This window comes from Equus asinus, chromosome 8 (genome assembly GCF_041296235.1).
Source record: "Equus asinus isolate D_3611 breed Donkey chromosome 8, EquAss-T2T_v2, whole genome shotgun sequence".
Taxonomy (NCBI): Eukaryota; Metazoa; Chordata; class Mammalia; order Perissodactyla; family Equidae; genus Equus; species Equus asinus.
In genome coordinates this window covers 14462052-14483765 of record NC_091797.1, presented here as the reverse complement: position 1 = coordinate 14483765, position 21714 = coordinate 14462052, and the positions used below count along the sequence as shown (strand labels likewise).

Sequence of the window (21714 nt, the reverse complement as noted above, 5' to 3'; positions counted from 1 at the left end):
GATGGTGAGAAGCCAACTTTGGGTCCCAGAATGCTCTTTGTGTGTCTCCCACACAGGGCAGGCAGCAGTCAAACTGAAACAGCATCCTTCTGCATCCTTTCAGACCCACCACGTGGATGAGTCAGAGGCATTTCCCAGCCTGCACCTCCTGCTGTCACCAAAGATTTTGTTCAACTGGGCTGGCCACTAGATAAAGCAAGTTGTCCAGAATGGACTAAAAAGGGGCCTCAACACAATGAACCTCAATTATTGCTCTGAGAAAGGGCCAGTGGCCCAGAGATTACAAATGGGTAAATCATGCATAATAATTCCTAGAGCAGAATGCTCTGCCAGCCTGGGAATACAACGCTTAGGCTAATCAAACATCCAAAGTGAGGGGCTGGCCCGGTGGTATAGTGGTTAAGTTCACACATTCAGTGGCTTGGGGTTCACAGGTTCAGATCCCCAGCACGGACCTACACAATCCTCATCAAGCCATGCTGTGGTGGCACCCCACATACAAAAAGTAGAGGACGATTGGCACAGATGTTAGCTCAGGGCCAACCTTCCTCACCAAAAAAGAAAAAAGGTTAATGAAGACTTACCCATGCAAGAAATATTTTCAAAGAAGAAAACAAATATACACAGCATTCCATTAGTTCCCTATCACGAACTTACCACGAACTTGGTGGCTTAAAACAGCACACATTTATTCTCTTGCAAGTTCACGGGCCAAAATCAAGATGTCAACAGTGCTGTGCTTCCTCCAGAGGCTCTAGGGGAGACCTGCTTGTTTGCCATTTCCCACTTCTGGCGTTGCATTCCTTGACTGGAGGCAACTGCATCTCCAGAGCACACGACTCCAAGCTCTGTTTCCAGTCATCACATCACATTGTCCTCTTCTGTTGTCAGATCTCCCTCTGCTTCCATCTTGTAAAGACATTTGTGATTACATTTAGGGCATACCATAACAATCCAGGATAACCTCCCCATCTCAATAGCCTGCATCTACTCACATCTGCAAAGCCCTTTTTGCCATTTAAGGTAACACTCACAGGTTCCAGGGGTTAGCATGTGGATATCTTTGGGTGTCATTATTCAGCCTACTACATCAGGCAAGAAAGATTTTCAAAGAAGAAAACAATCAGATACACTCTATGACACTCTAACACAACTGAACACAATATTTTCTTGATTATTTAGAAAACAATATCTAAGATCATTTTCATTATGAACATCAATTCATCACCGTATTCAAAGGGCACAGAAGTGCTTGTTAATACAGAGCTCTGGCCAATAAATGAAAGCACAGATTCATCTCTATTTGATTTCAAAATAAATTAGGAGTATGGGATCATTTTTGTTCAGCAAGAGTGCCCTAAAATCTTTGAAACCTGACTGTAAGTAGTAGAATTTGAACATGTGCATTTCTAAGAGGCAAGGAATTTTTTTGCTTTGCACTAGATGTGTCTTGAAACCCCCTATTTTTTCTGAGAAAATGCACACAGTTGGGCCATTTATTATGCAAATATAAAGTGGAGCAACCTAGAAGTTGCAGTTCCTGGGGTTTAAATTGTAAAAGGTGATTTTTAAAGGTCATTTATGCTATAGACTGAGTTACATGTCTGCAGACTATGTCTTTTGTAGGAAAATGCCTTTCTAACTGTTGATACACTATGTTACTGTGCACTGTTGCTTGCTAATACACAGGTGTGTGTTTGTGAGTTTTTAATCAGCAGTTAAGATAGCCAAAAATGCAGCAAAGATATAAAGGCAAATTTTTTATTCCTGTTGGAGCACAGAATGAAAAATAGAATTGGACTAGGCATAGCCCAACTCACCTAGACTCACAAATTTAAGGCTGAATGAACATTTAGAAAATATAACAACTCTGGGCTATTGCAGTCTGAAATAATTGTTCCTGGAGCCTGACGTGATTACTATGGCCATGTAATAAATCACCCCAAAATTTCCTAGTGTAAAACAACCATTTTAAGCCCACAGCTAACATAAAACTCAATGGTAAAAGGTGGGAAGCTTTTCCTCTAAGATCAGGAATACAACAAATGTGTTCACTCTCACCACTCCCATTCAACAAAGTACTAGAAGTCCTAACAAGAGAAATCAAGCAAGAAAAAGAAATGAAAAGCATTCAAATTGGAAAAGAAGAAGTAAAATTGCCTTTGTTTGCAAATGACATAATTTTATGCATAGAAAATCCTAAAGACTCCACCAAAAAATTGTTAGATCTAATCAACAAATTCAGTTGACTTGCACGATACAAATTGACATACAGAATCAGTAGCATTTCTACACCCTAACAATGAATTATCTGAAAAAGGAAACAATCTCATTTACAATAGCACCAAAAAGAATAAAATACTTAGGAATAAATTTAACCAAGGGGGTAAAAGATCTGTACCTGAAAACTATAAGACATTGATGAAAGAAATTGAAGAAGATACAAATAAATGAAAAGATATCTCATGTTCATGGATTGAAAAAATTAATATTGTTAAAATGCCCATATTACCCAAAGCCATCTATACATTTAGCGCAGTCCATACCAAGATTCCAATGACTTTTTTTTACAGAAATAGGCAAAAAAAATCCTAAAATTCCTTTGGAATCACAAAAGATCTTGAATAGCCAAAGCAATCCTGAGAAAGAACAAAGCTGGAGGCATCACAATTCCTGATTTCAAACTATATTGCAAAGCCATAGGAATCTTTTAAAAAATGCCCAAAATGTATTCATTTGCTCCACAACAGCAAACCAAGACTTAATTACAGTTTCAACTTATTCCAGAAATGTGACCTTTTTAACAGTTAATCTGAAATTTCCTGATTAGCACTGGTGAGGTAATCTGCATAATAAAACCCCTACCTTACCTTCTCCCTGGTCTGAGACAATCCTTTCTTTTCTTTTGCTGATAACTTCCTTACCCTACCATCCTTCTACCTATAAAAACCTTCCATTTTGTACAACTCCTCAGAGCACCCTTCTATTTGCTAAATGAGAAGCTACCCAAGTCATGAATCATTCAATAAAGCCAATTGGATCTTCAAACTTACTAGGTTGAATATTTTGTGTTTTAAGGAATCAAAAAAGTATGGTATTGGCATAAAATAGACACAGAGACCAATGGAACAGAATCAAGAGCCCAGAAATAAACCCATGCATACATGGTCAGTAATCTTTGACAAGGGAGCCAAGAATAGTCAATGGAGAAAAGATAGTCTTTTCAATAAGTGGTGCTAGGAAAATTGGATATTCACATGGAAAAGAATGAAATTAACCTCTTACACTAATCACAAAAATTAGCTCAAAATGTATTGAAGACAAATGTAAGACCTGAAACTGTAAAACTACTAGAAGAAAACGTAGGGGAAAATCTCATTGACATGAGTCTTGGCAATGATGTTTTTTTGATATGGTGCCTAAAGCACAAATAACAAAAGCAAAAAATAAATGAGTGAGACTACATCAAACTAAAGAACTTCTGCACAGCAAAAGAAACAATCAACAAAATGAAAAGGCAACCTATGAATAGGAGAAAATATTTGCAAACCACGTGTGTGATAAGGGGTTAATATCCAAAGCATATAAGGAACTCATACAACTCAATAACAAAAAAAACAAATAATCCAATTTAAAAGTGAGTAAAAGACCTAATGGTACTGGCTCAGCACAAGGTTGATGTAAGAGAAGCCATATTGTAACTTTGAATGGCCTCTGATTCTTATTATCTTTAAACTAAATCAGGGTATAAGGCATTGCTCCAGTCTCTGATGCATATCCAGTAAAATAAAAGATTATCAGGAACTAAGACCAGACGTCTGCCCCACCCAGAGACCAGATATCTGCTCCACCTGAAGACCAGATGCCTCCCCCACCCAGAGATCAGCCCCCTATACAACTGACCTGTAGTCTCTGTCTTGTGAGCTGGTTCTTTTGGACATTAGTCAGCCATCTTCCCCCTTGCTAGCAAGCTGTAATAAAACCCTTTCTCTCCTACCACCTTGCCTCTCGACTATTGGCATGTCTTGTGGTGGGCAGATGACCCCCCTTGGGTGGTAACACAAATTTTGAGTTCCTGGATCCCAATTCCACCATCTAGGGGTGGAGGTTTCCCCCATACATTCAACAAGCAATTCTCAGACACCACCTGTGTCTTACAATTCAACTCAACTCTGACACTATCTACCCAGAGATAGCATCAGATTCCACATGTTAAGGGCTGAGACCTACAAGACTCCTCCTCACCCCTACCCCACCACTCTTCAGACACCAGTCAAAAGCCCAGGTTGTTACTTGTGTTTCTGACCAACTGGCTACAGATCGGAGGTTCCCATGACCCCCTCCTTGAGTTCAGTTAACTTGCTAGAGTGGCTCACAGAACTCAAAGGAACATTTTACTTACAAGATGATCAGTTTATTATAAAAGGTTATAACTCAGGAACAGCCAAATGGAAGAGATGCATAGGGCAAGGTATGAGAAAAAGACAGAGAGCATCCATGCCCTCTCCAGGCACACCACTCTCCTCAAATCTCCATGTGTTCACCAACTTGGAAGATCTCTGAACCCAGCCCTTTGGGGTTTTATAGATGTTTTATTACACAGAATAGACTCAACCTCCAGCTCCTCTCCTCTTCCAGGAGGTCAGAGGGTGGGACTGAAAATTTCAGCCCTCTAATCACATCGTTCATTCTCCTGGCAACCAGCCCCCATCCTTAGGTGGGTCCAAAAGTTACCTCAAGAACACAACAAAAGACACCTTTATAGCTCTTGTTACTGAGGAAATCCCAAGGATTTCAGGAGCTCTGTGCCAGACATGGGGACAAAGATCAAGTAGATATTTCTTATTATAAATCACAATATCACAGATCTGAATAGACATTTTTCCTGAGAAGACATGCTGATGGCCAATGAGTACATGAAAAAGTGCTCGACTTCACTAATCATCAGGGAAATGCAAGTCAAAACCACAATGAGCTATCCCCTCACGCATGTTAGAGTGGCTATTATCAAAAGGACAAGAGATAAGTGCTGGCGAGGGTGTGGAGAAAAGGGAACACTTGTTCACTGTTGGTGGGAATGTAAATTGGTGCAGCCACTATGGAGAACAGGATAGAGGATCCTCAAAAAATTAAAAATATAATCTAGCTACTTGGGTGGCATAAAAATATGATCCACTTGGGTATATATCTGAAGGAAATGAAATCACTATCTTGAAGAGGTATCTGTATACCCACGTTCATTGCAGCATTATTTACAATAGCCAAGACATGGAAACAACTTAATTGTCCATTGACAGACGAATGGTTGCAGAAAATATGGCATATATATGTAATGGAATATTATTCAGCCATAAAAAAAGAAGGAAATCCTGCCATTTGAAACAACATGGATAAACCTTGAGGACATCATGCCAAGTGAAACAAGTCAGACAGATAAAGACAAATACTGTATAAGTATACTTATATGTGGAATCTAAAAAAAAACTGAACTCATAGAAACAGACAATAGATTGGTGGTATGGAGAGTAGAGGAAATGGGTGTAGGTGGTCACAGATACAAATGACCAGTTATATGGATAAATAAGTTCCAGGGATGTACTATACAGCATAGTGACTACAGTTAATAATACTGTATTTTATATTTGAAAGTTGCTAACAAAGTAGATCTTAAAGAAAAAAATGTATAACTACGTGAGGTGAAAGATAGCTAAACTTGTGGTAATCATTTCACAATATATATATATATCAAATCAAAATATTGTATACCTTGAGCTTATACAATGATGTATGTCCGTTATATCTCAAGAAAACTGGAAAAAATGAAACAACTATTTTATTTTGATCACAAACGTTCGAGAAGGGCTCAGCTGGGCATTTCACTCTTGCGATCTCACGAGCAGCCTGCCTCCTGGGCGCACAACCTGTGCAGTCATATAGGGCCCTCTGCTTAAACAGGCCCCGTGTCTGGTTTAATGTTCTGCTTGACATTCCTAATAATTTTTTAACAAGGAGTTGTGGACTTTAATTTTTCACTGGGCCCCACAAATTATGTAACCGATCCTGGTCATGAGGTTGCATTCAAATATTGGTTGGAGCTACAGTCAGTTGAAATCTCCACTAGGTTGTGTGTCTAAGATGGCTTCTCACATGGCTGGCAGTTGATGCTGGCTGTTGGCTGGGAGCTCATCTAAGACTGTCAACCAGAGCACCTCCACATGGCCTTCCCAGAATGGAATCATGGCAGCTGGGCTTCTTGCACTGCAGGTGGCTTCCCCCAGAATGAGCATCCTAAGAGAACCAGGTGGCAGCTACACAACTTTTTGTGACCTAGCCTGAGAAGTCATAGAGCCTGACAGAAGTTACCAGGCCTTCACCTGCAGGCACCTGGGCGGGCAGAGATTGGTTGTCAAAAACCAGACAGTTGACCACAGTAGTGAGCATCCTCAGGGAAAATTGAGGGAAATGAGGATGTTACTCAGAAATTTCCAGAAACTTCTAGGGAAGTGGGCCTGGTAAAGAACTGGAAGCACAAGCAAGATGAGGGCCATCATAATTTGAGCTATTTATGGAGGTTGGCAAAGTCAAGGATCTATTGGCTATATTTCCAATGAGGTTTCCATAAGCTTAAAATTCTATAATTGTATGATTAAGCAAATGTTGAAATTAGTGTGCTTTTTCTGACCATTCACAGAGAGAATGATCCTCAGAGAAAATTCCATGGTTCAGAGACGTCAGTACAGGCAAGTGATTCCTGGTGGATCTCCTACAGGGGGGCAATGAAGCCTAGTGAGGAAGGCAGTGGTCTGCCACCAGATGACTATTGTAACTTCAAGAAAGGTACTAGCTCAGCCTGTGATTCAATTTTCTCATCTGTACAATGACGCTAATTGATAGTTCCTAAACCAGGGTTTATTATGACAACTGAATGAGTGAATGCATATAAGTTAGAAGAGTCTTTTCTATTGTAACTATTCAACGTGTCAGCTTTCATCAAAAAAGATGCTAGTATTAATGAAAATAATAGGGAATCTCTTGATATTCATCTTCTGTACAGTAGGAGTAATTAAATCATTTCTTTACCCAGTAAAACTCACTCTCATATGACCAGAACTTCAACTCATCTAAATTCTTTTTTTTTTAAGGAAGATCAGTGCTCAGCTAACATCTGCCACCAACCCTTTTTTTTTTTGCTGAGGAAGACTGGCCGTGAGCTAACATCCTTGCCCATCTTCCTCTACTTTATATGTGGGACGTCTGCCACAGCAAGGCTTGCCAAGCAGTGCCATGTCTGCACCCAGGATCCGAACCGGCAAACCCCAGGCCGCTGAAGCCAAACGTGCAAACTTAACCACTGTGCCACTGGACCAGCCCCTCATCTAAATTCTTAAACCCAAATCATAGTACTTAGTAGATTTCACAAAGGTAAACAACACAGATCCAAAAGAAAAGATTTGTTTTCTTTTATACTTAATTTTGTGTTTTGGTAGCCCGCATGCAGACACAGTGAGAAGCAAGTGGCGGAAGCAAACCCTGCTTTCTTAATGGATCCCACTTGAGGTTTGAGGTGACCACAGAAGGTAATCAGGCATTTGACAAGTGGTTGTGGGAAAGCTGGGTCTTTTTTCTCTTAGATGTTGAAAAACCCAGGAGTGTGGAATGAGCAGATGCCTAGGACCCCAAGAAACTCTTGCCTGATAAATAAGTATGGTAAGAATTTTCTGTGAGCACGATGTCCCTTCTGAGGAGGCCAGCTGTGCTCAGATTCCATCCGGCACTCAACCCACACAGCCCATCCAGGGCTGTGCCTCCCAGATCTGGTTTCTGTCATGAGAATGTGGTTGGTTGTGGGAAATGGTTACACGGCTTCTGGTGTTGTCACCACTATAAAGAAGGTCTGGTCCTTGCCTTCAGGCCATGTAAAGGGCTGTGGTATGTCACCTACAGACAGCATGTAAGGAAACCACAGAGGTAAGCCAGTGGAGTAGGAAGTCTGAGTTTTGTGACAGCCACAACCCCAGAACCACTCATAAATCCATCTTTGCCTGATGCATTGATTGACTTCACTTTGAAAACAAGAATTAAAAGTGGGAGCATCTATCCAAAGGCCCTGCTTCAGGTGGCATATTAAACTAGTAAGTAAGACTAGTGACACCTAGTTAGAACTTCGAACTGCTCTAATGCTTTACATATATTATTTACATTTAATCCATACCACAACCCTATGAGGCAAGTATTAGTAGTATTCTCATTTTGTAATTGAGGAAACTGAGGCCCAGAGAGATTAAGTAACTTGCCCAAGGTAGGCTATAGATATGAAAACCCACACAGAGAGAATTTTAACATTAAAGTCAACTGTACATAACATATAGACATGCACTCTTCTGTCCACATTATATGTTTCACGATAAAAAAGTAATTAAAACAGCTATAAGCATCATTTAATTTTTGTAAGTGGAAATAGTTAAAGGTCCAAAAATAAACGAACAACTAAATAAATTCTGGTTCATCAACTTGAAAGAATAGTCTGTAGCCACTAAAAACCCTTGTGAACACTTTATAGAAACACAGAAAATGTGTACAATATAATGTTAAGTAAACAGTCACCAAATACAGATTGCATATATGTTACGGTTACAGCCTTGTAAAGCATGCATCTGTGAGACAATGTTGCAAAAGAGAAAGCAAAATATTGAACATGCTATGTTATTGTGATGAGATAATGGGTGACTTTTCTATTTTTAATAACACACTGGACAACACATGCCTCGTACAGGTCTAAGAACCTCATCTGTACCATCTTATTCTAGTGTCTCAACAACCCCGTGAAGGAGGGACTGTTACATCCCCATTTTACAATTGGGAAAAGGGAGGCACAGAGAGGTTGGGTGACTTGCCCAAGATCATTAGTGATTTGTGGAGCTCGTAGGTGCCAGAGCTGCCGTTTTCACCTGGCATCTAGCTCCAACATCCACGCACTTGTCATGATGCTGTGGTCTCTGATATTGCTATTGATGTTTGCACAGTTTAAGAGAAGATATAAATGTTTTGCAGGCAACAGCATCTTCACGCTCGTATGGGGATCATTCCTTTTTTTTTTTATCTTAGTTTCAAAATATTTTCATTGCTGAGCAAAATTCTCAAAATCTCAAAATCGAAATTCTCAAAATCACACTTCATGTGGTCCCTATTATGAAATTACAAGACCAAGGCATGCACCTGGTACTAGTAAACAAAGGTGCGTTTCTGGAAGGATGGCGAATGGTGGATCTCCAATGCTCTTTGCAGATCAAGAGTTAATCCTGAGAACCTCGGGTGGCCTACATAAGAAACATTTTAATCATTCTTCATTTTCAGAGGGGAAAAGATTCTAGTGAAGAAACATCAGGTAACTTATCCAACTGGATACAGATGGACAGATTAGATGCAGTAGGGGATCTGCAGTCCAAGAGACCAGAGTTTAAACCTTTAGGCTAACACTCACAAGCTCTTGTGACCACAGCCCTTTACATGGCCTGAAGGCAAGGACCAGACCTTCTTTATAGTGGTGACAACACCAGAAGCCGTGTAACCATTTCCCACAACCAACCACATTCTCACGACAGAAACCAGATCTGGGAGGCACAGCCCTGGATGGGCTGCGTGGGTTGAGTGCCGGATGGAATCTGAGCACAGCTGGCCTCCTCAGAAGGGACATCGTGCTCACAGAAAATTCTTACCATACTTATTTATCAGGCAAGAGTTTCCTGGGGTCCTAGGCATCTAGTGATGAATTCCCCAGTTCCCTCATCTGTAAAATGAGGATAATATTTCCAAACTCATGCCACTGTCTTGAGGACTGAGAGGCACATAAAACTGCACAGTGCCTGACACACGTAGCCAACACTCAGTATATCTGAGCTACTACGATTGTTATCATTTTTATTATTTTTAACAACCTCAATGGAATTGTTAATGAGTTTAGCTCCCCGGGCCACATTAATACTCCAAACATGCAAAGTTGCAAATGTGATTTAATCCTATTGCAAATATAAGAAGATGCAGGATTATGACTTGGTAAGTACAACCTCCCTATTATTGGCTTCCCAGATGTAAGGAACACAGGAAGGAAAATTCTCCATACATAGATGTCTCTCCCCACTACCTTTAGACCAACACCTTATCTTACCTTATGCCTTATCTGCCCCACGCCTGATCTCTTTCACTGACGAAGGAATTCTCTCTTCCTGGGTGCTTCTTAAGGAAGAAGGAATGCTGTTTTGTAGGCTTTTATGACACTTGGAGATGCACAAGCAAAGCTTAGAGCGCAGCAGCTTTGGAAGTTACCGCTTTTTCAATGATTCTTTCCTTGGCACCAAACAGCGTGTTAAAAACAACATCTCAGTGTTTGGGAAAAATGTGGGTTCCTTTGTATCCTGAGGGGAATCCAGCTGGACATGCACCACCTCTGTGACTTATTGAACCAAAAGTGCTTTTCCTCTAATTTATGTCGCTGGAATAGGCTACAAAGAACATTTGGACCCAAGGGAATTTTTTTTCCAACGTATTAAGTCCATGGCTTCCTCTACTCTTTTCAAATTAATTTAAGGTTATTTTTTTAAAAATCTATGTGATAATAACATAACATATTAACAATATATAGGTCTTTTGTTTAACTCACCTTAAATTATATATGTGCATATATAGAAGTTAAATGGAGAGCGTAAATTTGACAACCCTGAGGAATGCTATAGCTGTGGTGTTTAAGCGTAAAAGTCGGTTGTCAACTTCCCGGGGCCTAAGCAAAATGGGAAATCTAAGTTCTATGGCTCTTGGAATAATGGCTACCAGTTACCACGCGCCTGCCACTTCCTGGGTATTGTATCAAGTCCTTTATTTCTTAAGTTCGATTATATTACACGGTACTCTTTAGAATAGATATTATCCGCCATCTAACATACAAGGAAGCTGAGTCTCAGAAGGACAAAACTGCCTAAATTCATACAACCAAAACATGGCAGAACCAGGATTCAAAGCCAAGAGCTGTCTAAATATTAAATCCATTTTTTCTACCTCTCCTATGAGGACAAAAAAAAAAAGACAAATCAATTTCATAACCATTTTCCTCACTGTAAATTACAAGCAAAATTTCTTTGATGCAGCGTTATAAACGTAGATGACTTTTATCAAGAATTGGGTAGCAAGGGAGGAGGGACAGAGAAAGAGAGAAAGAGAGAGAGCCAGCCAAGGCTTTATAAACAAAAACCGGATTTCAAAAGAAAAGGCGATATGTTTTCAAGTTTCCATGTGGAAAGAAAATTTCCTCTCTCCCCCCGATGATGATGATATTGTATTTGAACACCTAAACCACTCAACTTAGACCATTTTTCCCACAGGCAAAACAAGGGACCTCTGAGTCCCAGAAAGCTCGGCGCAGAGCTGAAGAACACAGCCTGCCCTTCTGCCTCAGCAGTGTCTCAAGTGGCTGCTAAAGAAGACAGGTTCCCCTATAAGGGAGCCATTTATTTCCTTGTCACCTATGCTAAGGAATCTGGGAACAAATGGGCACAGTGTGCCACCTTGTGAGCAGGAGAGGACCTGCAATTTCTTGAATGACAGCCCCTCTCAGCTCAAGCCAGGAAGGGAATGCAGGGCCCCAGACCCCACGTGGCACCATAGACAGTGTATTTGGATATGTGGGACGTGGAGGTATTTCTGTACCCACTCCCAGGGCCAGCCCTAGACCACATAGAAAAGTGACTGAAATGGCTCTTTACTGGAAACACTATAGAGAGCTGCAAACCAACATGAAAAGTCGCGAACTTGGTGTCGGTGAACCTGTTTCTGCCACTAACTACCCAAGTGACCTTGAGCAAGTCACCTAATTCCTTTGGGCCTCATCTGCAAATGAGAAAGGTTGACCAGGTGATCTACAGGGGCCCATCCAGCTCTAACAGTGTGAATCTACCAGAGGAGATAAATTGTCTTCTCTCTGATCTTCTAACTGGCCTTCAGGTTTCCAATTCCTTTTGCTCACTATCACCAGAATTATCTAATGAAATACAGCTATGTATTTATCACATCTGTAACTCACTCATTCATTCATTTATTCAATCGTTCTTTCAAGAAATAGTTATTATGTATCCCCTCTATGTGTTCTCATGTCCGCACTCTCCTGGGCACCTGGAACTACTTGCTGTTCCCCTAATACACCAAGCTTTTTTGTGCCTCTGCTTTTGCTCATACTGTTCCCTTTGCTAGGAATGCCCTTCCCCCATTTTCCTCGAGAGCAGCTCATACTCATCTCAATGTGAAAGTCATCTCCTTTCTGAAATTTCCTGGTGAGCTACCATCGTCTGTGTCTTCTTAACATCTGCTATCTTGATCAGAGTACTTAGCACATTGCTTTGAAATCACATGCGTACATATGTAAAAAGATAATATCTTGATACTTTCAGGTGTCATCTTTTCCTCTGCAATTTCCTTCATCTCTTTGCTTCTCCCACCACTCAGACAGAGGTTTTTTACATCTAGTACCCTGAGGGTAGGGCTATTACTGCCAAAACGAACAAGAAAGGAAGGGTCATTGCACAGATTTGAGTGCCAAAATGGACTTGCAAGATTCACAGCAAACTTACGAAGCTGATTACCGTGAGAGAAAATGTTTTTTAAGTTTTGAGAGCCTGAATATTTTACATACACACGTCAATGTTTATACCATGAGAAAACGATCCTGAAGCGAAGAGATGAAGAGCCAGTCTACCAAGCTACTCCATCCTCACCCCCACCTACAAACTAGATAAAAGTTGCCCACACTAAAGAGTTAAAAATGGGTGCTGGGCTCCTGCCACTTGCCCATCCTCAAGCCACGTTGCAGGTGGGAGTGAGAACTTATGCCCCACCCTCTCTCTGGGACCTGGAAGGCAGCAGCAATGGAGATGTACTCTGAGCCAGTGGTGCGGTAAAGGAGAAAGTGCAGGGCACCTTATCTGGGCAAGAGAGGGATGAGAACCTCTGAGGGGTGTGGAAACCAGGATCTGGAAGCTCCTGTGTCCCCAGGAAGCATAAGAGATGGATGAAAGATAGCCAGTGACCCAAAAGGTCCTAGAAGTCACAATGAAGAGGATGCAAAGTGACTGCCATGGCCCTGATGACCAGGAGCTCTGTGGATGGCTGCTACCAACACCGTGGCCCTTCCATATGCATTTCTTACTTTTCTCTGTACAGTAGTCCCCCCTTATCTGTGGGGGACACATTCCAAGACCCCCAGTGGATGCTGGAAACCACAGACAGTCCAGAACTCTATATATACTATGTTTTTTCCTATATAAGCATACCTACAATAAAGTTGTTTTCCTTTCTTTTTCTTATTTATTTACTATTTTTTTTGAGAAAGATTATCCCTGAGCTAAGATCTGCCCCCAATCCTCCTCTTTTTTTGCTGAGGAAGACTGGCCCTGAGCTAACATCCATGCCCATCTTCCTCTACTTTATATGTGGGACGCCTGCCACAGCAAGTCTTGACAAGTGGTGCTAGGTCCACACCCGGGATCCAAATCCATGAAGTCCAGGCCACTGAAGCAGAACATCTGAACTTAACCACTGCACTTTGGGGCCAGCCTCTAGGATAAAGTTTAATTTATAAATTAGGCACAGTAAGAGGTTAACAACAATAAGTAATAATAAAATAGAACAATTATAACAGTATACTGCATTAACAGTTATGTGAACTGTTCTCTCTCACAAAATATGTCATTGTGTTATACTCACTCTTCAACTTGTGATGAGGAGAGACGATGTGATGCCTGTGTGATGAGATGAAGTGAGGTGAATGGCACAGGCAATGTGAGGTAGCATTTGTATGCAATGGAGCAGGGCAGAGCGAGATTTCATCATGCTATTCAGAATGTGTGCAGTTTAAAACTTATCAATTGTTTATTTCTGCAATTTTCCATTTAATATTTTTGGACAGAGGTTGACAGTGGGTAACTGAAACCACGGAAAACAAAACCACAGATGGGGGAGGCTACTGTATCCCCAGATTGGCTAGCATGGTGCCCAATAAATGTTCATTTTGTAAAATAATGTAGCGAGGAAGATGGAGCAGTAAAGAGTTACCAGGGAACAGTTCTGTTCTGTGCAACGTTGGTGCCATTTTCCTCACCTCTCCATGTAACTCCCAAGAACCATTAATAGCAAAATAATTCTCCAACTCGTAGAAACAGAGAGTGGAATGGCGGTTGCCAGGGATGGGAAGTGAGGGAAATGGGGAGATGTTGGACTAAGGGTACAAACTTTCAGTTATAAGATGAATAAGTTCTGGGGCTCTGGTGTACAGCATGGTGATTATAGTTAACAATACTGTATTTTATACTTGAAAGTTACTAGGAGAGTAGATCCTAAATGTTCTCACCACAAAAAGAAAAAAAGGTAACTGTGTGGAGGGATGGATGTGTTAACTAACCTTGTTGTGATACTCATTCCTCAACATATACGTGTATCAAATCACCACATTGTACACCTTAAGTTTATACCATGTTATTTATTGATTATATCTCAATAAAGCTGGGAAAAAATTAATATCACCAAGACCACACACATACACAAAAATAATAGTAAGGAGATAACTCTAATACTGGCACTCCGCTGACAAAATATGGAAAACAAATGACAGGTATATAGAATTTCAAAATCCTTAAAGCTACAAGGTCTATGAGTACAAGCTGAAACTAGAAATGAACACAAGTATTTTTCAATCATTAATATTTTACTATATTAGCCCTTGCTTTTTAATTTTTCTCCTGAAATTTTATATAATTAATGCATCATAAATATATTCACAATTTCCTTCCAAATATAAATATCAAGCCAAACTCATGTACATTTAGTGAATGATTAATAGACATATGTACTAGATTCTCATCCCCATCCTTCCCAGCCCACCCTATCGTGCACAACCCACTCCTAAATTGTGGTCATATTTCCGGCATTTTCATGCACATGGAACAGAGGCCCATTTTACCAACAGAGCTACCAGGGAATGGCTGTGCAGCACAGTGACTGCACGGCTAGGAGATGGTCATCAGAGCACATAAACGGGGTGGGCCAAGGGCTCCTCCGTTCTCCTCCCCCGTTCTCCAGGGGGTTGGGACGTGGGAGCATCACAGGACTATATTAGGATTCTGAAGTGCCCTGGGAAGCTAACGCTATCTCTAATACAGAGCTTTGAGAATTCCAAGCAAATCTTATCAAGAGTCCTACGAAACAGAGAGAACTGGGGACCACACCGGACTGTTGCAGAGTGCTAGGTAAAGAGCGGCGTGTCTACAGCTTCTTCAGTCGAGTGGATGCGCAGCACTCAGGCATTTATTTCGCGAACCATGGGGGTGACGCAGGTGCAGCCAACAGTCATCCGCACCTTCTCCAGCCGGAAGGAGCCAGGACAGCCCTTGGACTCCCTCTGGAGGACCAGGAACTCCTGCTGGATGGGCACGGAGTTCCTGGAATGGTCTTCCCTCCCCTGGGCGTCGATGCAGCCCAAGTACCTGCAATGGGCCTCTGCAATCTCGGAGGGGAACCGGTTGGGGTCCCGGGAGACGCTGCAGGAAGAACAGGCAAAAGAAGATGGTGAGACAGGGAGTGGAAGAGGGACCAAGGATGAGAGCCCTGCAGCCCGGGGTGCTCCCATGCTGGGAGGCGGTTCTGAGGACCTCAGGGCTGCCACACAGACTCTGGAGCAGACAGCCTGGATTTACAGACCGCCCTCTGGCAGGCGCTGAACTCCCTAAGCCTCAGTTTTCCTCAACTATAAAATGAGGATTCTTGTATACCTCTCTCACGGGATTGTTGGTAACACTCAGTGAGTGACACAAATGCATGTGAAACTCCACACCATAAAATGCTGGTATTCAATAAGTGTTAGATCTTTTAGTTTCTTTTACTTTACATTGTTATTACTATAATTATTATTCATCCTTTACTTAAAGATTAAACATCGCTAGTAGATCTCTCAGGATACGGTCTACAAAGCCTGCTGCTTGCAAAAGAAAAACAAAGCCCCAGAGCTTTATGAATCCAGCACCTTCTCTCAGTTTCTCCCTGCATAGCCCCCTCCGCCAGGAAACATAAAGGCAGCAAAGCCAATCCAGCCAACTTGACACCACACACGCTTCCTTCACTTGGGAAGCAATGCAAGCAGCCACAGAGGCACTTTTAATTGTCCCTGGAATCTATTTTCATACTTGTCTTTGGAGCATATAGATGAGTACTTCGTATTCCAAGGACCTACACATAAGACAAAATCACAAGACTGTACCCTGAACCCCGCCACCTCGCTTCCCACTTCGCAAACTGGCCTTTCCCCTCCACTCTGCCCCCCTCCCCACTCCTTGAAGTCTAATCTGAGCAGATCTCTCTAAACTGACTTTTCTGGTTCTCGCTTATCCCCATAAAGAAATAATTATGTGGGCTGCTTTAAAGAGCCCTCTCTTCCAACACACAAAGTTTACAAATTCCAATCTAGAGCTGCATGAAGCAGGAAAAGGCAGAGGGTCAACGAGAAGTTGGAAGCAGCATAGCAGGACCTTCAACCACAGAGGAGGACCTAGCCCAAAAAGCAAGAAAAATGTGATCTCCCAGGTATAGTGAGATCTCTGTTTTTAAGAGCAGATGTGAGTGCTTGCATTTTTTCTATATTGTCTAAATTTCCTACTTTATGATTAGAATAAAATAACATGTTTTTCAAATGTGAAGATCCATCTCCTTTGCACTTACGTGTAAACCCAGGGGGAGCTGGAGCGGTTATGGATGTCATGTAAGCTGGAAATACCCTTGTTTTGACTAAAGATGCGAATGTCAACCCTCACAAAATCCTCCTCCAGAGGAGGGCAAGAGACTGCCTTGGGGTTTGTCCTAGCTGCCACCTCCTTCAGCAGGGCGAGCCCCAATATCAACAGCAGCAGGGACTTGACCTGGAAGAGAGAGGAGGTTGAAGCTGGTTAGCGACTCTGGCGTCACTTGCTGGCGAGAGACATCCCGTGCTTCAGCTGAGCTCAACATTCCCGGTCTTTCCTGGGATCAGGGCTTCTCTTTGAACCTCAGATCCTCACCTGGAAATGGGAACAGTCACACATGGAGATATCAGGGTGCCAGCTGAGAAGGAAACGCGTCAGCCTGGGGATTGAGCTCTCCACAGTCAGAGAGCTCCGAAAGACAGCAGGATCTGGAACTCGGTTTAAATCTTGACCTGGCCTCCTCCCTGAGCCTCTGGTTTCTCTTCTTTCCAACCAGATTATAATACTTGCCTTATAAAAATATTCACAAGATTAAATGAAATGTTCTATGTAAAGCACCTATAAATCTGTTTAACAAAAATAGAGGCTTAATGAAGGATAGCTCTTGTTTTTATTTCCAACCTCATATCCCATGAATCCTCACAAAATCCTTCCTCCCAGAATACACTGCCCCACCTCCATCTATCCAATCCCACCCTTCCGTCAAGGGCCCACTCAGATGTGGTCTCCTCCAGGAAATGTCCCCAAAGTAGTTCAATTAGTAGTATGATAATTATCCTTAAATCATAAAGCTTCTACCATCTAGCACTGAAGTAATACTTCTTTATTGTCTGGAGAATGTACTATCTGTTTTCCTAGCAGATCTGCACCTATTAGATGGTAAGTTCGTGCAGGAAAACATGTCATAGAATTGACGTTCCATGAACACTTTCTGGATGAATGACAGAGCAGGTGATTGAATGAATGAACAAAACAATACAGTTCAATTAACAGTGTAGGTAAGCTCAATGAATTATGGAAAACACTATGCAAAACCAGCTACGGCAAAGTTCCAATTATCCATGCTAATTGAAAGAAGCAGGGACACTAATGATGCACAACGAGAGAACAGGGAAACTATTTCCTTTTAGGTCAGGAACATATTTTTTATACTTACATTGAAACATCAGTTTATCTGGCATTACAAGAATGCACAAAGAAAGAAAGTGCTCTGTGAAGACCTAACTAAAATAAAAGAAGAGCTAAAAATCTCTCCAGCTTCCCTTTGTCACAACCGTGCTTTGCTCACCCCATCATCACTGACCCTTACAGGGGGTGGACAAGGCTCATCCCAACGTTCAACGTGATGCATAGCAAGAGCTGAAGCTGAGCTGCATTCATTCTCTGGCTTCATGTTGTCCAGGTCACACCTTCCGCAAGTTAAGATAGGGAGGGTGGTTAGACACGTTGATTTAAAAGATCTCCTTTGTATATTTTGCAGATATTGAAGGCAAGAAATGATAAGAGCAAGCAAAAAGGTCATGGTGTCAACTTGCTACCAGGGTAGCTGATGCTGAAAAGAAGTTGAAAGCAAGATTGACCCAGATAAACACGAATAAGGCTGATTTGCCTTTAGATAATCAGCAGTCATCAACCTTCATCTCCCACAATCATTCATTCATTCAACAATTCTTTCTTGTCTCTACAGTGTGGTGATTCAGGACACGGGCTCTGGAGTCAGATGTCCTGTGTCCGTAACTCAGTTCTCAGACTCTTACTACTTGCAACTCAGCTTCCGCCACCAGAAAATGTGAAGATTAAGTGATAGGATCCATATAAAGCATGAAGGGCACTGCCAGCACATGGTAAATATTCAATACAGGTGACTATCAAATAGACATTGTGCTGATGATACACAGTGGACAGGAAAGATGTGGAATTTGCCCTCATGCACCTTCTATCTAGACAAAGTGCTATGAAGTTTCACAAAGTGAAAAGATGCCTACTTAGACAAGGGGGTCCTTAGATAGTGTCCCAAGCCTGTCAATGACTTCCTTAGGTTTCTTAAGTAGATTCTTCCTCTGTTTTCTTTTTCCTCTTCTGTATTATCATATTCACTGAATCGTTTCTAATTTTCATCATCAAAGCTTTAGAGTAACTGTACCCTGGTGTTACATGATTTAGCAATAATTATCGTGCTTCTAACAAGTCATTATTATATTCGCTTATATTCTTTGAGCATTTTAGAAAACACTTCACATCTCTTTAAGCACTGGAGCCTCACAACTACCCCGTGGCGTAGGTAGAGCTACTATTAATTATCCCAATTAGACAGGTGAATTGTGTCCGAGAGGCAACAAATAACGTGAGTGGCTTTACCAGGCTGTTGCTGCCAGCCTGGGGACTTGCACCTCGGCGTCGGTGGTCAGTGCTACTGCTACTGAAGATCATTATCACTGTTATAAACATGTAGCCACTTACAGTGTTTAATCTTAGCTTTGTCCCACTAAGGAGCCAAGCATTTTCAGCAAGGTGACAGCTGTGTCAGAATCGCATGGGTGTTATAGGTCACATGGGCCTTCATTAGGAAATCAGATGGTCTGCAAATTGCTCTAGTTTGCTCCACAAAGCTGTTGATCTGAAACTGTAGATTTTAGTGCTTATGCAATACAGAGCAGGGGCTCTCATAAGGCTCCTGCTGGTTCTTAAGAATAATATACACAGCACTTCTTCTCTAAGGGGTTCAGAGTATTTTATAGACTTGAATTCTTTTATGCCACTCTGAGGCAGATAAATAGATATCACTTCCAATCTGTAAAATAGGAAACAGGCAAGAGAATGCACCAGCTGAAGGTGCGTGGTATCAGGACACCAACATGTCAGCCCAACTGTGCACTTCACTCTACTGTGAGCCCCTCAGAGACCACCTGAACCTTTGTCTCTCGCAGCTGTGATTTGTGCTCACTCCCACGTAGGAATGTGCTCCAGAACCTGCCAGCTCCTAAGTCCACAAGAATTTGCCTCAACTGCTTATTGAGTATGTCCTATCTGCCAACCCTGCCCAAGTTCCAATCCTATTCTAAGATTTTATTTTTTTCCTTTTTCTCCCCAAAGCCCCCCAGGCACATAGTTGTATATTCTTTGTTGTGGGTCCTTCTAGTTGTGGCTCAATCCTAGTCTAATGTCCTTCGCAGTATCATGTTTCTTGCTGATGGTCCAACAGATTTCTTCAAAGAAACCAGAAATAGAAGTGGCTTTAGAGCACAAAGCTATCCAATAGATTTTTTTGGACACAGTGGCTTTAAATTCAGAAACCTTGCCTCTGAACCCATCAAGGAGAAGAATACCCTCACGTCCCAGTTCTTGTGCGTACCTGATGACTTAAATCCCTTCACTGAGCTGTTGTTCATCTGAGTAATGGGGAAAGTAGACCCAGTCTACTTCACTGGGTTGACTAGAGTCTCAGAAGTAAAAATAATAATATTATTAGCACTAATATTTAACACATTGAATGCTTTCTCTATCCTTATTGGTTGTTATATTAAAATGGCCAGGTTACTATAAACTATCATGTGTAGACGTGCTATTCCAGAGTACAGATTTAGTCATTCTCAATGATGTCAGTTAATCCCCCCAAAAACCCCATGAAGAGGATGCCATTATTATTCCCCTATACAGATAATAGGAATGATAATACACAGAACAGTTAAGTAACTTATCCCAAATCCCACACTTAGTAAGTGGTAGAGCCAGGCCTGTCTGACTCCAAAGTCTATACCCCCTAAATACTGCACTTTGTTGCATTTCTTGCCATCTCTAAAGCAGTATATAAATACAACATAGTATTATCATCACCACATGCCATGACATTTTATGCAATCCAAGCTCTTTTAAGTTGCATGGCTTGTAAATGAAATAAAAAAGAGGAGTTATTTAAGCCAATAATATGGTGAGTGATTTGCCAAGCCCTTTTTTCATGCTCCTCTATATTAAATTCTTCCCAGGTCTCACCTGACTCCTGCCAGGCGAGATTCTAGACCCAGGGGAGGTAGATTTCCATCACTCTAACCTCTCACTCTCCTCCAAGAGGAACAAGACAATGCAAAAATAATCAGACAGCTGAGACACGGCAAATTTTCCTCCTCTAGGAGCTGTCCAAAGTTCGTCACTGGCTGGTTTCCCTTTCCTTATCCAGGGTACTCCTTGTCCACCCGTAGTCTTGGGGAATCATTAAACCTTTTGGGGTTCCAGCTTTCTTAGTTAAAATATATATGTACATATCCTAAAAGGCTGCCTAAGCCCCCACATGAGATAAGAGTTTTACGCCAACCTCATTCTATAATGGTGGCCCCGGGAGTGATCATGTCCAGCTTGTCACACCAAGAGCTGCACAACTGACACCAACTATGGAAAAGCCATCAGGTGAAGAGCCATGTTTTACACCCCATCATAATTTCAAGTCATTTGTTCTTTTCCTCCACCAGACAGGGGTCAAAATTAAAGTCAGCTCTGTTTTTCAAAGAAGTGACCCCCAAAAAAATCCCAAACAAGCCTAATCCCTTAGAAATCTGCTTTTCTGAAATCCTCGTGATGCCCAGACCTAAACAGGAATTATTGTTACTACTCACCATGGCTGTGTTCTGCAGGATGGTCATTGTCATTCTGCTCTGGCTGCCTGCTTTGTGCAGGAAGCTCTTTCTGTGTGTGTGTTGCCCTGTGTTTGCTGTGCTGTATCAGGGAGAGTACCTGTCATTTTATAGCAATCACTGCCCTTGTTTCAATTGACCTGCTTACTGTCTAAGTTGTGGTTGCCCCAGAGTTACTGACGAACGTAGTTTTTTTTTTTTCCTATTCCACTTCCTGAAGGGGAATCAAAGGAAGACCCTAAAAAAGGTTGACGGAAAAAAGACCAAATCTTCCTTTTCTCCTACCCTACTTCCACCCCCGTTGCCCTCAAATTACAGAA

At 41.7% G+C, this 21714-nt stretch overlaps 1 protein-coding gene across 1 annotated transcript; it reads right to left on the bottom strand.

Annotated features, from left to right (window-relative positions):
- Nucleotides 1-14512: 14512 nt before the first annotated feature.
- Nucleotides 14513-21497, bottom strand: IL17F (interleukin 17F). Its single transcript, XM_070516825.1, has 3 exons — nt 21377-21497; nt 16750-16946; nt 14513-15575 (listed from the first exon to the last, which is right to left on the bottom strand). Exons 1-3 carry the CDS (start codon nt 21407-21409, stop codon nt 15335-15337), a joined length of 471 nt encoding a protein of 156 aa, XP_070372926.1. The 5' UTR covers nt 21410-21497; the 3' UTR covers nt 14513-15334.
- Nucleotides 21498-21714: the final 217 nt, after the last annotated feature.

Excerpts from the sequence above, each read along its gene's own strand:
- IL17F (XM_070516825.1), bottom strand. The coding sequence starts at position 21,409 with ATGACAATGACCATCCTGCAGAACACAGCCATG. Across the intron at positions 16,947-21,376 it reads TCCTGCAGAACACAGCCATG|GTCAAGTCCCTGCTGCTGTT; the intron begins GTGAGTAGTAAC and ends TCTCTCTTCCAG. Across the intron at positions 15,576-16,749 it reads AGCTCCCCCTGGGTTTACAC|CGTCTCCCGGGACCCCAACC; the intron begins GTAAGTGCAAAG and ends TTCTTCCTGCAG.